This window comes from Mobula birostris, chromosome 5 (genome assembly GCF_030028105.1).
Source record: "Mobula birostris isolate sMobBir1 chromosome 5, sMobBir1.hap1, whole genome shotgun sequence".
NCBI lineage: Eukaryota > Metazoa > Chordata > Chondrichthyes > Myliobatiformes > Myliobatidae > Mobula > Mobula birostris.
The window spans coordinates 157,023,044-157,044,008 of NC_092374.1; the positions used below are offsets into that span (position 1 = coordinate 157,023,044).

A 20,965-nucleotide genomic window follows, 5' to 3' on the forward strand; every position below is an offset into this window, starting at 1 on the left:
GGTCAGCCTCAGAATCAGGGGGCGTCCTTTTAGAATGGAGATGGGGAGGAATTTCTTTAGCCAGAGAGTGGTGAATCCATGGAATTCTTTGCCACAGACAGCTACTAAGGCCAAGTCTTTATGTATATTTAAGACAGGTTGATAGATTCTTGTTTGGTCAGGGCATGAAGGGATACAAAGAGTAGGCAGGAGATTGGGGCTGAGAGGAAAATTGGACCAGCCATGATAAAATGGCAGAGCAGACTCAATGGGCCAAATAGCCTAATTCTACTCCTATATCTATTGTCTTATTCCATTAGCTTTCCTAATCATGTGCTTCACTTGCATACCAATTTTATTTCCTGCAAAACTGTACATCATCTTCCAGTAGGGCAATCCCTCTTCCTCTGTCCCATTTCCCCCTGCAATCCTTGTAGCCTATTGTCTCTCACGTCCTTCAATTTCTCTTTAATTCTCTTCCTACGTAACTTACAGTATAGGGTAATTTACATGAGCCAAAATATCAGCAGTTGTGGTGAGTATTCCTCCTCCCATGTTGGAGGAAATCTGTCATATATACCATATTTCACATAACTGCTGACAGCTCAAGGCCAAGACTTGGTTGTCTCAGATCCCAGCAAACCACAATATTTTATTGTTTCATTTCATTTAAATAATTATTTGCTTTCGTTTCATTCTTACTTCACAAGTTCAAAACCTTACATTTTCTCACATTATTCTCCCTCTGAAACATTTGACCTGCTCCCATTCCCACTCTAAGCTCTTGTCTTTTGTCCTCTACAAGAGCCAAGACAAGCTTGAAGAACAGCATCTCATGTTCTTCCAAGGCACAATTAAGCCCTCATTCCTTCCAATGAGCAGCTCTTTCAGTACGTGTGGATTTTAGTCTGTTGAGAGATAACAGTGCAATAAGACCATAAGTTAAAGGAGCAGAATTAGGCCATTTGGCCCATCGAGTCTGCTTTGACATTACATCATGGCTGATCTACTTCCCTCTCTGCCCCAGTCTCCTGCCTTCTCCCCGTATCCCTTCATGCCCCGACTAATCAAGAATCTATCAACCTCGGCCTTAAGTATACTCAATGACCTGGCTTCCACTGCTGGCCGTGGCAACAAATTCCACAGATTCACCATTCTCTGGCTGAAGACATTCCCTCTCTTCTCCATTCTAAATGATGACCCTCTATTCTGAGGCTGTATCCTCTGGTCTGAGAATTCACACCATAGGAAACATCATCTGTATATCCACTCCATCAAGGCATTTCAACATTCGATCGGTTTCGATGAAATCACCTCTCATTCTTCTGAATTCTAGTGAGTACAGGCCCAGAGCCATCAAATGCCCCTCATATGATAAGCCTTTTAATCCCAAAATCATTTTCGTGAACTTCCTTTGAACTCCGCAATGTCAGCAAATCCTTTCCTACTGTAGATGAGAGGCCTAAAACTATTCACAAGTGAGGCCTCACCAGTGCTTTATAAGGTCTCAACACTACATCCTTGCTTTTATATTCTAATCCTTTCAAAATGATTAATAATATTGCATTTGCCTTCCTTACCACTGACTCAAACTGCAAATTAACCTGCAGGGAATCCTGCTCGAGGGCCTCCAACTCACTTTGCATCTCAGATTTTTAAATTTTCTCTCCCTTTAGAAAATAGTCTGCATGTTTAATTTGTCTATCAAAGTGCCAGACAGTTTAATTCCTGCGACTGCTACTTTGCTGCCCGGTCTCCTTTTGGAGCCTCTCCGCTTCTACAAAATTCCCCTCTTGGGATCCAGTGACATTTGCAATTTTCCAATCCTCTGGAGCCATGCCGAAGTCAATTAGTTCTTGAAAGATCATTACCAATGCCTCCACAATTTCTTCAGCCACCTCTTTCAGAACTCTGGTCCAGGTGACTTATCTGCCTTCAAACCTTTCAGTTTCCCAATCACCGTTTCACAAATAATAGCAACTTCTGCCCCCCTGACACCTTTGAACATCCAGCATACTGCTAGTGTATTCCACAGTGAAGACTGATGCGAAATACTTATTCAGTTCATTCACCATTTTGTGCCTCCATTATTACTTTCCAGCAGTTCAGTATCTACACTCACCTCATTTTACACTTTATATATCTGAAGGAGCTTTTTATATCCTCTTTAATATTGGTGGCTAGCTTACTTTCATATTCCATCAATTCCTTCTTTATGATTTTTCAGTTGCCTTCTGTTGGTTTTTAAAAGCTTCCTGAGCCTCTAACTTCACACTAGTTTTTGCTCAATTATACGCTCCCTCTTTGATTTTTATGTTGGCTTTGACTTCTGCTGTCAGCCATGGTTGTGTTATCCTGCCTTTAGAATACTCCTTTGGGATGTATCTATCCTGCACCTTCCAAATTGCTCCCAGAAATGCCAACCATTGCTGCTCTGCCATCATGCCTGCTAATGCTCCCTTCCAATCAATTTTGGCCAGCTCCTCTCTCATGCCTCTGTAATTCCCTTGACTCCACTGTAATACTGACACATCTGACTGTAGCTTCTCCTTCACAAATTACAGGGTGAATTCCATCATATTATGATCACTGGCCTCTAAGGGTTCCTTTCCCTTAAGCTATCAATTCCAGTTAATTGCACAACAGATTTTTTTTAAAACAACTGCGGATAAGTATGTCCCCACAAAATCGTTTAGGGTTTACCCCAGTCAGAAGCCCTGGATAAACCATGAAATCTGGAATTTGCTGAGAGCCAGATCAGAGGCATTTAAGTCTGGAGATCAAGAAAGCTACAAGGTATGATCTCTGGAAAGCATCTCACAGAAGTGGAGATTCTGGTCTAGACTGGAACCAACGAGGGATGTTCAACGGCTGTGGCAGGACTTGAATGCCATAACCTCCTACAAAGTTAAATCTTGCGACATGGGGGACAGCAGAGGTTTGCTTTCAAATGAGCTTAATGCCTTCTACGCTCTCTTTGACCACCAGAACAGTAGGCACCATTGTTCACTTCCATGTCTCCTGATGATCCTTTGGCTTCAGTGTCTGATGATGACGTGTGGGCTACTTCCAAGGAAAGCTTCCTGGCTCGATGGAGTACCTGGCCAAGTACTGAGAACCCGTGCTGACCAACTGGCCAGTGTGTTCATGGATATTTTTAGCCTTGCGTAGTACTCACCTGCTTCAAGCAAGCTGTACCCAAGAAGAGCTGTATCTCAATGACTATCGCCCAGTGGCACTTAAACCCACAGTGATGAAGTGTTTTGAGACGCGGGTGATGCAGCTCCCTCTGAGTGGCAACTTGGACCCACTCCAATTTGCCTCCCGAAGCAAAAGATCTACAAAGGATGCCATTTCATTGTCTCTCCACACAACCCAGGAACATCAGGACAGCAAAGCTGCATACATCAGGATGTTCTTTAATGATTATAGTTCAGCATTTAATACATCATCCCCTCAACTCCAAGACATGGGCCCTTTGTGCAATTGAATCCTGGATTTCCTCACTTGCAGACCCAGCCTGTCTGGATTGGCAAAAACATCTCCTCCACAATCTCCATCAGCACAGAAGTACTGCAGGGCTGTGTGCTTAGCCCCGTGCTCTACTCACTCTACACCTATGACTGTGTGACTAAGCACAGCCCCAACACCGCATACAAGTTTGCTGATGACACCACTGCTGTGGGCTGTATCAAAGGTGGTGATGAATCAGCATATAGGGCGGAGATTAAAAATTTGGCTGAGTGGTGTAATAATGACAACTTCTCACTCAGTGTTAATAATATCAAGGAACTGATTGTAGACTTCAGGACAGGGAAACCAGAGGTCAATGAGCCAGTAATCATCGGAGGATCAGAGGCGGCAAGAGTCATTAACTTTAAATTCCTGGGTGTCACTACCTCAGAGGACCTGTCCTGTACCCATCATATAAATATAATTGCAAAGAAAGCACGACAGCGCCACTACTTCCTCAGGAGCCCGTACAGATCCAGCATGTCATCAAAAACCTTGGCAAACTTCTATGTGTGTGTGGTGGAAAGTGTGCTGACTGGCTGCATTACAGCCTGGTGTGGGAACATCAATGCCATTGAGTAGAAAATCCTACAGAAGGTAGTGGATTTGACCCAGTACATTACGGTTAAAACCCTCCCAATCATTGAGCACATCTACATGAAATGTTGCTGCAGAAAAGCAGCATCCATCATCAAAGATCCTCACCATCCAGGTTGTACTCTTTTCCCACTGCTGCCATCAGGGAGAACGTATTAATGTCTCAGGATTCGCACAAGAACAGTTACTACACCTCACCCATCAGGACCTCCTTGAACAAAAGGGGATAACTACACCCATTCTATTTCTGCCGTTCCCACAACCAATTGACTTACTTTAAGGACTCTTTATCTTGTTATTTATTGTTATTTATTTATATTTGCATTTGAACATCTTGTTGCTCATCGATCTTATTTAACAGTTACTGTTCAGAGGGAGGGCAGTCAGTAAAAGGAATGAGCTGACAGAGGAAGTGTTTGAGGGAGGCACATTAACAACAATTAAAATACACCTGGGCTGGTGCATGGACAGGAAAGGTTTACAAGAATGTGGGCCAAACACAGGCAAATGGGAATCTTGATGGGCATGTACTATCATTGTTCAAGGGACTCTGTTTCCATGCTGTATAACTCAGTGACAGGGTGGGGCAGTCTCATCCACCTGGTTCCCTCTCCACAGATGCTGCATGGCCTGCTGAGAATTTGTGGCATTTTCTGATCTACCTTCAAATTCCCAAGTGATTTGGTTTTCAGTCTGGGTCCCTTTACATGACTTCCTCTATCCTCAACAGGTGCTGCCTGACCTGTTGGAATTCTCTCCAATCCACTGTTCATCCCTCCAGATCAGCTATCATCCACAATCCTTCTTTACCCTCACCCCCTCCCTAATCGAACACCCTCATCACCCATTTTCCTCCATCCCCACAGAGGACAAGACATTGGAGCAGAATTGGACCATTTGCCCCATCAAGTCTGCTCCGCCATTCCATTATGGCTGGTTTATTTTCCTTCTCAACCACATTTTCCTGCCTTTTCTTGTTTACCGTCCAAGCCTTTACTAACCAAGAACCTATCAACCTCCACGGCCACTTGAGGCAATGAATTCCAGATTCATCATTCCCTGGCTAAAGAAGTTCCTGACTTTGTATTCTGAGACTCCCTCCAACATAGCAAAAATCCTCTCAACGGTCACTCTGTCTAGGCTTTCAATGCAGCCATTCTGTTTGCTCTCCCCACCCCTTCCTGTTCTCCGCAACTTAAAACATGGTTATTTCCTAAATTAATTCCTCTCCCGCCACAGATGTTGCCTGACTTGCTAAGTATTTTTGTACTAGTAACCTTGTAATAAACAGTTATCACCCCTGGCAGTGCCACCCTCACTCAGCACGGTACCTGCAAGCTTGCTGAGATCAAGACAGAAACACAAACTGAACTCGTATCCTTCTGCCTCTGAAGCAGGGATTCCCAGGCTGGGGTCAACAGACCAGTGCTTAACAATACTGATGCATGGCCTAAAAAAAGGTTAGGACCCCTGTTCTAGGTCACACAACCACAACTGCCACCATTCAGAGACACTCAGCACGGTGGTGGTAATGAAGAGAGACAGAAGGGGAACGATTTCCTCAGAAGACGTTCTTTACTTTTCTAACTTTTTCTCAATGTTATCCACTGACAACGGTCACCAAGCAACAATGTCAATTGTTTCACCATCTTCAAATACTGTCTGAACTGCACAGTTTTCACATAATTTTGTATTTATTTCCAATTTCTACCATCTGCAATTTTGTTTTTTGCTTTTTGATGTGCACTGACAATAAAATCAAAGGTGCAAAAATCAGGGCAAATAAAAAAAAACAACCACCATTAAAACTTCTGTTGATGCAAACTAGTATTTGCACAGAGAGCTGATTTTATTTAAATATGCTTCAAATTTCATTTAACAGTTCATCAAATAAAGATCCTGTTATTAAACATTACAAAGCATAATAAACGTTCTAAGTTTGGTGAAGTGTATTGGAAGCTCTGCAAGACTGAGGCATGCCACAGGCAATGAGCTTGCACACACAGATTCATTAGTTGAGTTCCCCTATGTATTCTGCTGGACCTTTGGACTCAAAGGAGGACCTGATACTTCTCCAGATGACCTCCAGCCCCCTCTAGCAAAAGGGACAAAAGCACTCACAATATACTATTCAACTATTGTGACTGAGTGTCCATGGTCCATTGGGCCTAGGGCATTCACAAACAGCAAGAAGAAACATCAACTGTTCTGGTTTGCAATAAAGATCACCAGAGATAGAAGAGTTTCATTTTGCAGTTAGGTCTCTATATTTTGTTGGGAATTTCACTTGAACGTTTTTCTTCACCCCAGGCCTCCTCCTTTACAATTATTCGGCAAAACTCTACATAAAATGACTTCATACAACAAACATTGTTTCTTGAAATATTTACAGGTTAACACTGATCAGATGAATGATATTTGCTGCTGAATTAAATACTCTTTCAGCACTTGGTGTCATAAAACAACTGAGCAAACAGAAGAATATGCATAATTTAGCAACAGCTGGCTAGGTGGACTGGCACTGTGCCATGTACCTGCCATGTGCAGGTTTCTCATAATGCCAGTTCTCATTACGTAAGAAAGGTGAGTGAGGAGGTAAATTACAGTTCTTCCTGTCATTAAATATCACTGGCTAATTCAGTTCCTTGGAGCTCTTGTAGCACATTTATGCAAAATATGGGATGATGATTATTCAAAAGGTCCCACTAAGACTATTTATATATGAAAATGCTTCTGACTTAAAGAAAATATTCATTCTGTTCCTTGAACAGCAAAGGAATTTGTGATACTCATTTGTGTAGACATCAATCCAGTTTCACAACATTAGTGTCTGAATTTGTGGAGGAATTGTTATCTGATTAGTCCTGGCGAACTTTGTAAGTTCTACCTGAAGTTCAACCAAAGGATAACATAAATGTAAATTGAAAGTGTTCAACGTACTGCAAAGGGAAGAAAAACAAATGTGGCTTTGAATGGTCAAGTTACTGGAATATTTATTCAGATGCCTGGATTATTGATCAGAAGACAAGTTTGAATCCCATCACTGCATTTGTCAAGCAATTAAGTCAATTTAAAATGAAAGGAGACAGTAGTAACGATGCAGTGAAACTAATGTGCAGATGAAAATCCTGGTTTACTAATATCTTTCAGGGGAAAAAAAAACACCTGCCATTCTTTGTCTAGCTCACCTGTGACTAAGATCCACCAATTTAATTGATTCTAAATTGTCCTCTAAAATGGCCTAACAAAAAGCTCATAAGGAAGGACATTAAGTGTACTTAAGACGTTAATCCAAAATAATTATGTCAGTGTCAGGTCAAAGGCAGACAATGAATTATATAGCACTGTGCGTTTTGGGGTCAATATTCTATCTATCCCCATCTCATCTTCCCCCAGTGCATATTTTCCTTCCTCTTCCGAGTCCCATGGCTCAAACCACACTGACTCCAGTCTCACTAACTAATTCATTATCAGTTGCTTAATAAGAACTCAACAACCTTAGCTGCCTTTTCCATGCATTTATAAGTCAACACTGGGGGAACATAATAATTATTTCATTGGCATTATTTCTAAATGCCTATTATATTACAGCCAATTAATGTTCTTCATCTCTGAAGTGCAACTTACTGCTGTCTACGTGTCTGCTGACATTAAGTAAAATGAATAAAAAATATCACTTAACTTTTGCACACAGGGTTTTGTAAAAACAAGCCAAGAATTTCAGATGAGTAAATTGTTTGCATTAATTTTACTCATAGGCATTTCGGTTTAGAAGGCAAAGGAATTTCTTCGTATGTTATTTTAATATAGGGTTCTTTGATTGGCAAGTACCAATATTCATAGTTAAAATAAAGGTAAAAAGTCTTCTGTATCATGACTTTATCAATGATTTCCAAAAGACTTAATACAAAGTCTTTTGCTGAACGCGGTGGTTTAAATGGAAAATAAAAGGAAGCAATTTTTTCTGCTAATGTCTTGTTGCCCAGTGGCCCAAATATGGAGCTGTCATTGCCTAGATAGGTAGGTTCACCACTGTACAGAAATATTCTGGTATAATTAGTCTGTACTGGGCTCTTGAATGCAGCACCTAACTTTGATAATACCTGGTAAGTTCTCAACACAAATGCTGTACAGTCATAAGATTCAAACCACACTTTGGTGCCTGGATTGGGATCAGCTTGAACGGTCCACGTCTCATAGTAAATACCAGTTCTGTTGTCTTCCTTTACCCACTTGGCCAGCTTGTTAAATATTTCACCTGGGTATAATTGAATAAGAGTTGCATAATATATTAAAATAAATTTCTGAAAATAGTAAATTAACACTCCTGAATCCTCTTAAAAACCGACATTATAAACACGGGAGATTTTGCAGATGCTGGAAATCCAGAGTAGCTAACACACACACAGATACTGGAGGAACTCAGCAAGTCAAGCAGCATCTATGGACAGGAATAAAAAGATGACATTGAGAAATAAAGAGCTGACATTTCGGGTTGAGCCCCTTCATCATGACTGGAAAGGAAGCTGGAAGGTGATAGGTGGAAAAGGTAAAAAGGCTGAAGAAAGAATCTGATCGGAGAGGAGTGTGGAACATGGGAGAAAGGGAAGGAAGAGGGGTACCAGAGGGAGGTCATATGCAGGTGAAGAGGAAGACAAGGGGAGCCAAAATAGGGAATGGGAGAGTAGAGAAGGAAGAAGAGGTATAAATTACCAGAAGTTAGAAGTCAATGATCAGATACCTATTATATAGGTTTGTGAAAAATATTAGATTACTGATACAGAAAAAAAACAAGTGCATCATGACACAGGTCTTCTATAGATTGTAAAATCTTGACCCAAATCAATTCAGCTGTCGCTGGTGTTCTGGGGCATGGACATGCAGAATTACACACAGTCCCACGATAAATCCCTAAATGACCTAACTGACTGGTGTCTGTGCACCTTTCATCACAGTATCCCACACGGGGTCCACAGTGAATCCCCAGAACAATGGGATTCCACAACATGGCACTAGGGAATACACCCTTGGGACACTACAGCCAGACCTGGCAAAGGATCAAAACAAAATGCTGGAAACACTCAGCAGGTCAGGCTGAATCGATGGAAAGATAAACGGAATCAATGTTGCAGGTCAAACTTGGCATGGGGGTCACTTAAAAGGTTTACATAGTTTGAAGGGAAACAATGTTTTTACTAGTTTTAATACTTTATTCACATCTCAATGTTTGTTTTTTTATTATTTTTAATTCACATCGGCCTAAGCCATCTCCGATTAGTCATTAGAGGCATCCTCCAGCTTTGTGATACTTGTCTCCTGAGAAAAACTTTCAGGTAACACACAGAGTCCAAAGCATATTACCATTGAGGCATCGCAACTGTTCACGAGTGGACCTCTGGGGAGTGGAGACAGCTTGCTCGGTCCTTCAGAGGCAGGTGTAGGTGGTTAAGAAGGTAGAATGGCAGGATGAATGAGAGGTGAAAAAGAAGAAAGGCCAAGCTGCTTCATGGAATTTTGAGAACTTCAGAATCTCATTGCAGTACCGAACAAGGCACAAAAAAATCTACTCCTCCAAGATCATAATACATGAAGCCTTCTTTCACATCAGTTATTCTTAAATTCAGACGTTAAAGAGTCAGTCACAGAAAAAGGCCTATTTACATTAACCTGACCCTAATACCATTATATTCTCCCCACACTCCCATCAATGTTCCTTCCCCACCCTCCCAAGCTTCTTCTACCCACCTATACTCTAGGGGTATTTTATGCTGTCCAACTAGCCAACAAACCCACCTGCCTTTGGGGCATGGGAGCTAACCAGAGGAAATTCGTCTGGTTAGAAGGAGATGGTGCAACTCCACACAGGCAGGATTGGACTCTGGTCACCGGAGATAAGTAGTAGCAGCTTCATTAGCTAACTACTGTGCCACTGCAGAGTTACACCAAACAGGAAAATGCACTTACTACACTGAAATTTACTTAACTAAATGCATTCAGCATTCATCTGTTTTGTTGAGGAGTGTTTATTTCATGCTCTACACTTCACAACACATTTAATTTGTTTTTCATTACTTCCACAATTTCTAGAGAACAGCCTAGTGGTGGTGGTGGTGGTGGTGGTGGTGGTGGGGGGGGGGGGGAATTGCTCTGCTGACGGAGAGGAGAGACTGCCTTTTTAAAATCACCAGAGAGATTGCTCTACTACGGAGAGGGGAGACTGCCTTTTCAAATCACTGGTGAGATCTCTTTGCTACGGAGAGGGAGAATGTTGCCCAGGTTTTTTGCATTTTGGATGTGGACCTGGACTGTGGACTCTCTTTTCCCCCCAGTCTTATGGTTTTTTGTATTCTGTGTTTTTCACCCGATCTTTCTCGTTTGTTTTTTTGTGTGCGAGAGGGGGATTTGGGGGTTGATGTGTCTGTTCTGTTTTTGTTTTTTTTGTGTGGGGAGGTGGGATTTGGGGGTTGATGACCATGCTGCTATTATCTTCTTTCTTGGTTTCGTGGCTATTCGGAGAAGAAGAATTTCAGAGTTATATACTGTGATAATAAATGAACCTTTGAACATATCCCAAGATACAGTGAAATTCTTCAATTTGCATGACATCCATCCAGACCAGATCATTTCAGAATATTGGAGACAGAGGCAGTGCAAGGGAAAGCAATATCATAATGTTGTATAAAGTGCCACAGTTATAAAGAAAGTGCAGTACAGGCCAAAAGCAATGTACAAGGCCATGATGAGATCGACTGTGAGCCCAAGAGACTTCATGGAAATTAAGGGATAGGTAGAAAAGCGGATCTGTAACACAAGATCAGACATAGCTTTACAAAATAGTGCAACAGGGTTTTGGGAGCCAAGTGGATCTCCATCATTGCCAGTTCTTATGTTCCAATGTTCTGAAGGTTTAAGGCAGCGAGTAGTTGCAGGAATGTGTACACGGGTGTTGGAGTGTGCATGTTGACTGTCTCATCGGGGCAGTGAAAGGGAAGCTCACGACCACCTTTCAAAGTTATCTCCAGACATCATTAATTTTTTTTTAATTTATTGAGATACAGAGTCGTGCTACCCAGCAACCACCAATTTAACCCTCGGCTAATCATTGGACAACTTACAATGACCAATTAACTTACCAACCAGGGCATCTTTAGACTGTGGAAGGAAATTGGACCGCCCAGCGGGAACCCACGTGGTCACAGGGAGAATATGCGAACTCCTTACAGGCAGTGGTGGGAATTGAACCCAGCTTGCAGGAATTGTAATGCATTGTGCTAACCACTACGCTACCATGCTGCCCCAAACAATCTTCCCGAACGGAAATCGAACCCAGGCCGTGGCAGTTAAAATGCTGCGTCCCAACTACTAGACCACAAGGGGAACTAATCCCACAGATGCAACCAATGGCAATCGGGAGTGGTGGCAATTTACAAGGGGTTGGTTACAAACTATTTAAGCCTTAAATCACGGTTTTTGAGGCTAATCTGTAACAGGGCATTTTAAATGGCTTCAGTTTCTTCCTTCTTGACTTTTGTACCTGAGCAAAACCTATTTATTTGTTGGGAGGAGGGAATATCATTTTTCTTCAGCTGTTTATGGAAGCTTTAATAAACATCCAAACAGGACATAAACAAAATGAGAATTTGCTGCTCTGAAGGAATAACTACCAAAACAATTAAATGGAGAGTCTAAAGTGTATCGAAACAATCATAAACATAAAGGCTACTTTGTAGGAGAGAGATGAAGAGAGCTCATAAGGTAGTTGAAGTTTTAATGACAATGCATAAATTAAGGCCCGTTAGAATGAACTTCAAAGATTACAAACTGCTCATGAGCAATAGCTGGAGATCCACTGAAACAGACTGAAAGAGAAAGGTTTTAAATTATTGGTTTATGATTGAGTGAACAGAACAAGGTTATTTTCTACAGAGTGCGCAGTCTGGTGAGGAATTCATCATTTCAAATGAAGCAGCAGTGGCAGCTATTACACAAGGGCTCCCACATACATCACAACTCCTTTCACAAGAAAGGCAGAATGTTTGGTGCTAAGAACAGTGGAAGCAGAAAGAGTAATCAATAGCCTTTTGATGATATAAAACTAAAGGAGGCGGCGAGCAGCAGGGGAGTTTTTTTTGCTCTAGTATGTAGACAATAGCCAGAGTGACTGTGCCTGCTATCTTTAATTTGAAAATTAAAATAGAGGATTATATTCTTACAAGAGCACAAAAAACAAACAGGAGCAGGAGTAGGTCACCTGTGCCATCAAGCATGTCCCTCCATTCAATAAGCTGTCCCTGGCCTACTGTTTCAGATCCCCCTGCCTTCAATCCCCTGATCTTTCAATAATGTATCCAGCTCCACTTTAAATACTATGAACTCGTTTCCACAACGCTCCAGGAAGAATTTCAGAGATTCACCACCCTCTCCAAGAAGAATTTTCTATCTTCTCAGGTATCAAATAATCTTGAAACTATGCCCCTTGTTCAAGGTTTTCCTACTAATCTCACCATCGATCCTGCATGTAGCCTTAGGTTCTTACGGAAATCCATTCAATTCCACAGTGGAATCTTGTTTGCACTGTATCAGCACTTCTTTAATTAGGAAAGTTGCATTGATCACAATAAGTAATTTGGCGAAGGATCGGGAGTTTGCAGTGGATTTCCACAGCCGGTATCCAGACTCTGCTGTACATACACCTATCTTGTGGTCACACTTTACACCACAGCTAATCCAACCACAGGGTACAGAGTAACTAACCTGAGTTTACACATCCTTAGTAGTACAGACCAGGGCAGTTAAAAATGCAGTGGCTGATTGTACGTTTCAGCCACAACTGACTTTCATATCACGTCTACATTACAATAACATTTAAGGTCTGCACTATTAAATGCTCGGCTGCTTAAGACTGGACATCCACTTTCATCAGTGAAACTCTTTTGCACAACCTAGCCCATTGCAAGCAGATTTACAAATACTGTAAATATCCAACTTAGCAATACGATGAACTGCAAATCTTCACTGAAAATTCAGATGGCGCTAGCCCCAGTGAAAACCAAAATCATTTTGTTGTGGATGGCTTTTATAATCACTGTATATACACAAGGTTGGTTTTAATCCTGATTGAGAAGTTGCAGAACCTGGGCCTCTGTACCTCCCTCTGCAATTGGATCCCCGACTTCCTAACCGGAAGACCACAATCTGTGTGGATTGGTGATAACATCTCCTCCTCGCTGATGATCAACACTGGCACACATCAGGGGTGTGTGCTTAGCCCACTGCTCTACTCTCTGTATATACACATGACTGTGTGGCTAGGCATAGCTCAAATACCATCTGTAAATTTGCTGATGATACAACCATTGTCGGTAGAATCTCAGGTGGCGACAAGCGGGCGTACAGGCGTAAGATATGCCAACTACTGGAGTGGTGCTGCAGCAACAACCTGGCACTCAAGGCCAGTAAGACGAAAGAGCTGATTGTGGACCTCAGGAAAAGTAAGACGAAAGAATACGTACCAATCCTCATAGAGGGATCAGAAGTGGAGACAGTGAGCAGCTTCAAATTCCCGGGTGTCAAGATCTCTGAGGATCTAACCTGGTCTCAACATATCAATGTAGTTATAAAGAAGGCAAGACAGCAACTATACTTTATTAGGAGTTTGAAGAGATTTGGCACGTCAACAAATACACTCAAAAACTTCTATAGTTGTACCGTGGAGAGCATTCTGACAGGCTGCATCACTGTCTGGTATGGAGGGGCTACTGCACAGGACTGAAAGAAGCTGCAGAAGGTTGTAAATCTAGTCAGTTCCATCTTGGGCACTAGCCTACAAAGTACCCAAGACATCTTCAGGGAGTGGTGACTCAGAAAGGTAGTGTAAATTATTAAAGACCTCCACCACCCAGGACATGCCCTTTTCTCACTGTTATCATCAGGTAGGAGGTACAGAAGCCTGAAGGCACACACTCAAGTGATTCAGGAACAGCTTCTTTCCCTCTGCCATCCAATTCCTAAATGGACATTGAATCTTTGGATTCTACCTCACTTTTTAAAAAAAAATATACTGTATTTCTGTTTTTGTACATTTTAAAAAATCTATTCAATATATGCAATTGATTTACTTGTTTATTATTAATTTTTTTTCTCTCTGCTAGATTATGTATTGCATTGAACTGCTGCTGCTAAATTAACAAATTTCATGTTACATGTCGGTGATAATAAACCTGTTTCTGATTCTGTATAGGCTAATTTGTGACAAAACTGGATTTCATCACTATATTTGTGTGCCATCAAAAGACTTGCAAGATGCAAAGAATAAGTAAGGAATGATTCTGGATCTCCGAGTAAGCAATTTAGCTTAAATACTCTCCAAGACACTATTGCAATCATCATCAGATATCTATATGAAGATTAGCATAAATATCAATAAAATGACATTTCATCAGAACTTTCTCCAGCCACGGGTGCTGCAAGGCCACTTTCAGCTTTAATTAGGGAGGGATGTCTAGCTTCCATAGTGCTTTGCTTTTTACACCAAGTTACATGCTTTGTGACACGGATTATGTCAAAGTCCCTGTTTGGAACACACTTTGGTTTCAGGTGGCAACTTTGCCCCAATATGCTTAAGATTCATTCCCAGAGAATTCAGTGTTCCTGCTGCACTCCTTCAGTGACCTATGTTTGACTCTGAGCTCGGGTACACTCGCCCATTTGTGCGTGCTCTCCCTGTGACTCTCAAGTGCTCTGGTTTCCTTTTACATCTCAAAGCAGTGCTGGTAAGTTCAAAGTAAATTTAATATCCAAGTAGGTATAGGTCACCATTTGCTATCATGAGTTTCATTTCTTTGCAGGTAGTCACAGTAGAACAAAGAAATACAAGAGAATCCATGAAGAACTAAACATAAAGACTGGCAAACAATGTGCAAAAAAAAATGACAAACTGATAAAAATAATACTGAGAAAATGAACTGGGCCCTTGAAAGTGACCAGTTGAGGAACCAGTTCAGAGTTAAGATGGCACAAGTTACCCCTGCTAGTTCAGGAGGCTGATGGTTCAAGAACAGTAACTATTTCTCAACCTGGTAGAATGGGACTGAAGGCTCATGTCCCTCCTTCCCAGTGGCAGAAGCAAGACGACAGCATGGCCTGTATGGTGAGGGTCTTTGATGATGGTAAGTTAATTAGACCCCTCTTGTAGGAGTGTGACAGAAGAAGTGGATGAGGAAGTGATGCGTATGTGAGGAATTATTAATTCATGCTTCTTACGTTTGCCCTTGTCTTGAGCGCTCTTACTACAAAAAGTGCATCCTCATGGTACTTATATTCTGTGTGTGAATGCCAATGACAGGGAAATAAGTGGGGAAATGGGACTGGAAAGTTTGCTCTGACGTGTGCATGGACTCAACTCGCTGAACGTTCTCCTATGTTCCAAGAAGATGTGAGAAATAACAGTCAGGCTTTGTAGTCTTTCCCAGAATTGTAAATAATCAAGAAGCACAAAACATTTTGATTAATCGACAATATATTCCAATATTTCTTCCTTTCCCATTTATAGTGGTGGAAGTACCTCATTGGACAACCAATTGATCCTTGTACATTTACCTGTTACTTCAGAAACTTTCACCAAAGACCCATTTTCTTTCCAATGTAGATCATCTATTCCCTCAAAGAAGCAGGCAGCACCTTGATTGCACCAGAAAGGAGCAACTATGCCAGGTCGAAGATGTGGGAAAGTGCAATTTCCAAGCTGGAAGAGCTCATACCACTCCATTGTGTAGTTTTTATCCGTCAAGGTGCTCCTGAAGCCAATTGCATCGTGCATAATATGCTGTGAGGAGGGAATGGAAGCAGTTTTAATTCTTTACCAGTGTGATTGCAAGAAAGAAGAACTAGAACAGTAGGAAAGTCTTACTACAAAAGTACAGGGAACCAATAAGATCACATCTTAATAAAACTGATGGATTACTTAAAGGAGAGCTGATTGTAGCGGCAAAACAAATCCAAAATCAAAACAATTGCCGCTTGCCTGCGACCGTATAGACTGTTATGCCAACGTGATGCGCCCACAGCTCTAATGATAGCTCCAAGAATCAAACCCTTTATTAGCAATTAGAAAATATACAATTAAGCATTACTAAGCATTATCTCAGCAGTCTGCAAAAGATATGACCACCTTTGGTCCAAAGCTACAAACCGCAACAAAATAAGCAAGAATACCCAACTTATTCCCTTTGCTTTTACCATGCCTCCCACTCATGTAACTGGTTACCATAATAAGCAGTAAACGCGCAACATAAAATACAAGGCAGATAGAGAACAAATACGTGGCTCCTACACTAATAATTGTAAGCACTCACAAAATGTCCTAGAAGGTCCCCGTATTTGAACTCCCAGACAGGAGTCTGAAGCCGATAAACTTCAATGATATCCTGGTCTTTCATTGGAGGAATCTCACCATCAGCTGACCCTGTAGGACAGAAGGGATATTTGGCCTGGCAGAATGGATCAGGTGTGGGCCGATGATCAAAACGTCTGAAAAGAATGTAATGCCATCAAACACAATGTCACAAATCAGACAGTCGGGAAATCACTTCACAACTTTACACAAAACTTCAAATTCAAGACCCACCTTCTCGGGTGGCACGACAGCTTAGTGGGTAGCATAACTCTTTACAATGAATCAGAATCAGATTTCCTATCACTGGCATATGTCGTGAAATTTGTTAACTTTACGGAAGAGGTACAATTAAATATATAGAAAAAGAACATTAAGTATACATACATTTAATAAAAGTTAAAATAAGTTGTGCAAAATAAGAGAAATAAAAAAAGTAGTGAGGTAGTGTTCATGGGTTCAATCTCCATTTAGAAATCCGCTGGCAAAGGGGAAGAAGCTATTCCTGAATTGCTAAGTGTGTGCCTTCAAGCTTCTGTACCTCCTTCCGGGTGGTAACAGTGCGAAGAGGGCATGTCCTGGGTGGTAGGATCCTTAATGATGGATCCTTCCTAAGGCACCGCTCCTTGAATGCCAGTGATCAGAAGATTGGGGTTCTTCTACTCCTGCTGCTGCTGACTGTAAGGAGTTTGTATGTCCTTCTCACAATGGCCACATGGGTTTCCCCTGGGTGCTCTGGTTTCCTCCCAAATTCCAAAAGGATGTACCCCATCCTCATACCCCATCCGTTATTTATTTATATACACACATTCTTTTTCTCTCTCTCCCTTTTCTCCCTCTGTCCCTCTCACTATACCCCTTGCCCATCCTCTGGGTTTTCCCCCCTCCCCCTTTTTCTTTCTCCCTGGGCCTCCTGTCCCATGATCCTCTCGTATCCCTTTTGCCTATCACCTGTCCAGTTCTTGGCTCCATCCCTCCCTCTCCTGTCTTCTCCTATCATTTTGGATCTCCCCCTCCCCCTCCCACTTTCAAATCTCTTACTAGTTCTTCCTTCAGTTAGTCCTGACGAAGGGTCTCGGCCTGAAACGTCGACTGTACCTCTTTCTAGAGATGCTGCCTGGCCTGCTGCGTTCACCAGCAACTTTTGTGTGTGTTGCTTGAAATTCCAGCATCTGCAGATTTCCTCGTGTTTGCGTTCCAAAAAGATGTATGGGTAAGGGTTTGTAAGTTGTGGGCTTGCTAAATTGGCACCAGATGCATGCCGAACCTTGAGGGCTGCTCCCAGCACACCCTCGGACTGTGTTGGTCATTGCAGCACACGATGCATTTCACTGTACATTTCCATGTACATGTGACAAATAAAGCTAATCTTTAATGTAACACAGGGCAATGGGCTCATCCATCTGATAGAGATCGGCAAGCTTCAGCCCAGTTGTGAACCCTCATCGAAAACCCCTCCCATCCCAGCCATCGTCTCTTCACTCCCCTCCTAGATTATTTGAGGAGCCCAATAATTCCCTGAATTTGACTCAGGCTTTTTTAAAAGCCTAATATAAATGGGAAGTTGCTTTCATGTAAATACCATTGTTTTCTGATAATCATTTCAATACCAGAGGACATCTGTTGAAGACGAATGGATGACAGTTCAGAATCAGAATCAGGTTTAAGATCATTGGCATATGTCGTGAAATATGTTATGTGACAGCAGTACATTGAAATACATAACTGTAAATCTAAAATATATATTTAAAAAGCTAAATAAAATACGTAGTGCAAAAAGGAAAAAAAGTGTAGTGAGGTGATGTTCATGGGTTCAATGCCCACCCAGAAATCTGATGGCAGGGAGGAAGAAGCTGTTCCTGAATCATTGGGTGTGTGTCTTCAGGTTCCAGTACCTCCTCCCTGATGGTAGCAATGAGAAGGCACAGCTTGGTTGATGTGGGTCCTTAATGATTAATGCCACCTTTTTGTAGCACTATATTGCTTGAAGATGTCCTGGATTCTGGGGAGCTCGTGCCCATGATGGAGCTGATGACTTTCTGCAGCTTATTTCAATCCTGTACAGTGCCCCCTCCCACCCCATACCAGACAGTGATGCCATCAGTTAGAATGCTCTCCACGGTACATCTGAACAAACCTGTGTATCTTTGGTGACATACGAAACCCCTCAGACCCCTAATGAAACATAGCTGCTATTATGCCTTCTTTGTTATGGAGTTCAACCCAGATAAGCGTGAGGTGGTTCATTTTGGTAGGTCAAATACGATGGCAGAATATAGTATTAATGGTAAAACTCTTGGCTGTGTGGAGGATCAGAGGGATGTTGGGGTCCAAGTCCATAGGACGCTCAAAGCTGCTGTGCAGGTTAACTCTGTGGTTAAGAACGCATACGGTGCATTGGCCTTCTTCAATCATGATTGATTTAGGAGCCAAGAGGTGATGTTTCAGCTATAAAGGACGTCGGTCAGACCCCACTTGGAGTACTGTGCTCACTTCTGGTCACCCCACTACAGGAAGGATGTGGAAACGATAGAAAGGGTGCAGAGGAGATTTACAAAGATGTTGTCTGGATTGGGGAGCATGCCTTATGAGAATAGGTTGAGTGAACTTGGCCTTTTTTCCTTGGAGCGATGGAGGATGAGAGGTGACCTGATAGAGGTGTATAAGATGATGAGAGGCATTGATTGTGTGGATAGTCAGAGGCTTTTTCTCAGGGCTGAAATAGCTAGCACGAGAGGGCACAGGTTTAAGGTGCTTCAAAGTAAGTACAGAGGAGATGTTAGTGGTAAGTTTTTTTTAAAACGCAGAGTGGAATGGGCTGCTGGCGACGGCGGTGGAGGCGGAAACGATAGGGTCTTTTAAGAGACTCCTGGACAAGTACATGGAACTCAGAAAAATAGAGGGCTATGGGTAACCCTTGGTGATTTCTAAGGTAAGGGCATGTTCGGCACAGCTTTGTGGGCCGAAGGGCCTGTATTGTGCTGTAGATTTTCTACATTTCTATGTAGCTGCATCAATATATTGGGTCCAGGGTAGGGGAGATGTCAGAGGTTGGTTGACTTTAAAATAGACAGACAGTGGTACTTACACAGACAGTGGAAAGCGGTGTCAGGAATGGCAGAAAAAGCTGATACAATACATTTAAGAGACATTTAGGTAGGCACATGGAAGTAAGAAAAATGAGGGATTAGCAGCTGTTTAGGAGGGACAGGTTTATTGGCAAGTAGGTTCATATCGTCCAGCATAAGGTCATGGTCCATGGAACGTGCTGCAATCACGTGATAAAGGGTTTTCAGAGTCAATAAAATACAGAAGTTCCATCTTTTGGTGTATCTGTTAACTGCATATGAAATGTAAATATGTAATATCATTATGATGCATTTGATTACATGTTTCATGTGCACAGTCTAACAACCTGGAAGATACCAGGCAAGTTTAAGAGTTACTCACGTTTCCATTCTGCAAATTGCTACAATAAGAAGTCAGGTTTGTACACATTTTACAATCTATAATAGATGTTCAATGCTGCTTGTACATTTCCACCAGTGAATTGCAAAACCTACGCCTGTCCACAGGGTGTGAATGCATACAATAGCTATTTTAACCTCACCCCGTCCGTGAAAGGAATTTCACATCCCAAAGCACATCGGGCCCACACTAAAGGAAAAAACAATAACCGTTGTTACTGATGTTTCGTTTCTGTTCTCCTGGCCAATTCTTCTCTTTCAATCAACAATACTAAAAGTGCCTTCTGCTCTCTGCTGGGAGATTTCCAATCGGCTAACAGAGGAATGCGTTTATATAAACTACAGCTTTAAAAATAAAAAAGTTAGAGATCTATTTTCAGCGCATTGCTACAAGTTTAAAGAAACACTTCCGCATGTACGGAGCCAATAGCCAGACACACTCCGTGCAACACTGCTCACCTGTAAGGGACTGGCCACGTCTGCTGCCTGACCGCCAGGGAAACTTGCTGCAGAGCCAACCAGAAACATACCAAGCCCCATAGCCTGCTGTCCATCTTTCAGACACCAACGTCGGGCTCAGTACAGGTTCCCGCTTTCGAAGCCGGAGTCACATGAATCGCTTCCCGAGCCGTAACCACTCCCCCCTCCGCAGCTCCGTGCCGACTGACAGCGTCTCTGAGCGAGTCTCGCCTCGCTGCCTGGTAGCGAAGCTGTAACTAGAAAGGAATCGGTAAACGGAAATCCAGGGAAAAGTGTGCAGTTTTATATTCCACTAGAGTACAAATTTAATCAAGATATCTAATTGCATTATTGTACATTCAGTCAGATATTTCTTCCGTGTTTAGGACGCTATGCTGTCTCATGGGCGAGAGGTTTCTCTTATTAACCGCTTAATACTGGACTATTTAATCAGGGTGATAGAGCACTACAGCACAGAGGCCCTTTGGCCTATCTTGTCCTTGTCCGCCTAGTCCCATCTACAGACATCCCACCCTGCAAAATCTCATTTCAGGGAGGT

The 20,965-nt window shown here is 42.2% G+C and overlaps 1 protein-coding gene across 2 annotated transcripts; it reads right to left on the reverse strand.

Moving 5' to 3' along the window:
* Positions 1-5,924: 5,924 nt before the first annotated feature.
* On the reverse strand, positions 5,925-20,583 carry cln5 (CLN5 intracellular trafficking protein). Of its 2 annotated transcripts, none has more exons than XM_072257302.1 (4): positions 20,407-20,583; positions 16,443-16,617; positions 15,688-15,913; positions 5,925-8,347 (listed from the first exon to the last, which is right to left on the reverse strand). In XM_072257302.1, the coding sequence occupies exons 1-4, from the start codon at positions 20,499-20,501 to the stop codon at positions 7,842-7,844; spliced, it is 1,002 nt and encodes a 333-aa protein (XP_072113403.1). In that variant the 5' UTR covers positions 20,502-20,583; the 3' UTR covers positions 5,925-7,841. The 2 variants fall into 2 exon arrangements, with proteins under 2 accessions (XP_072113403.1, XP_072113405.1); XM_072257304.1 differs by lacking the exon at positions 20,407-20,583 and adding an exon at positions 20,091-20,297.
* Between the last annotated feature and the right edge of the window lie 382 nt (positions 20,584-20,965).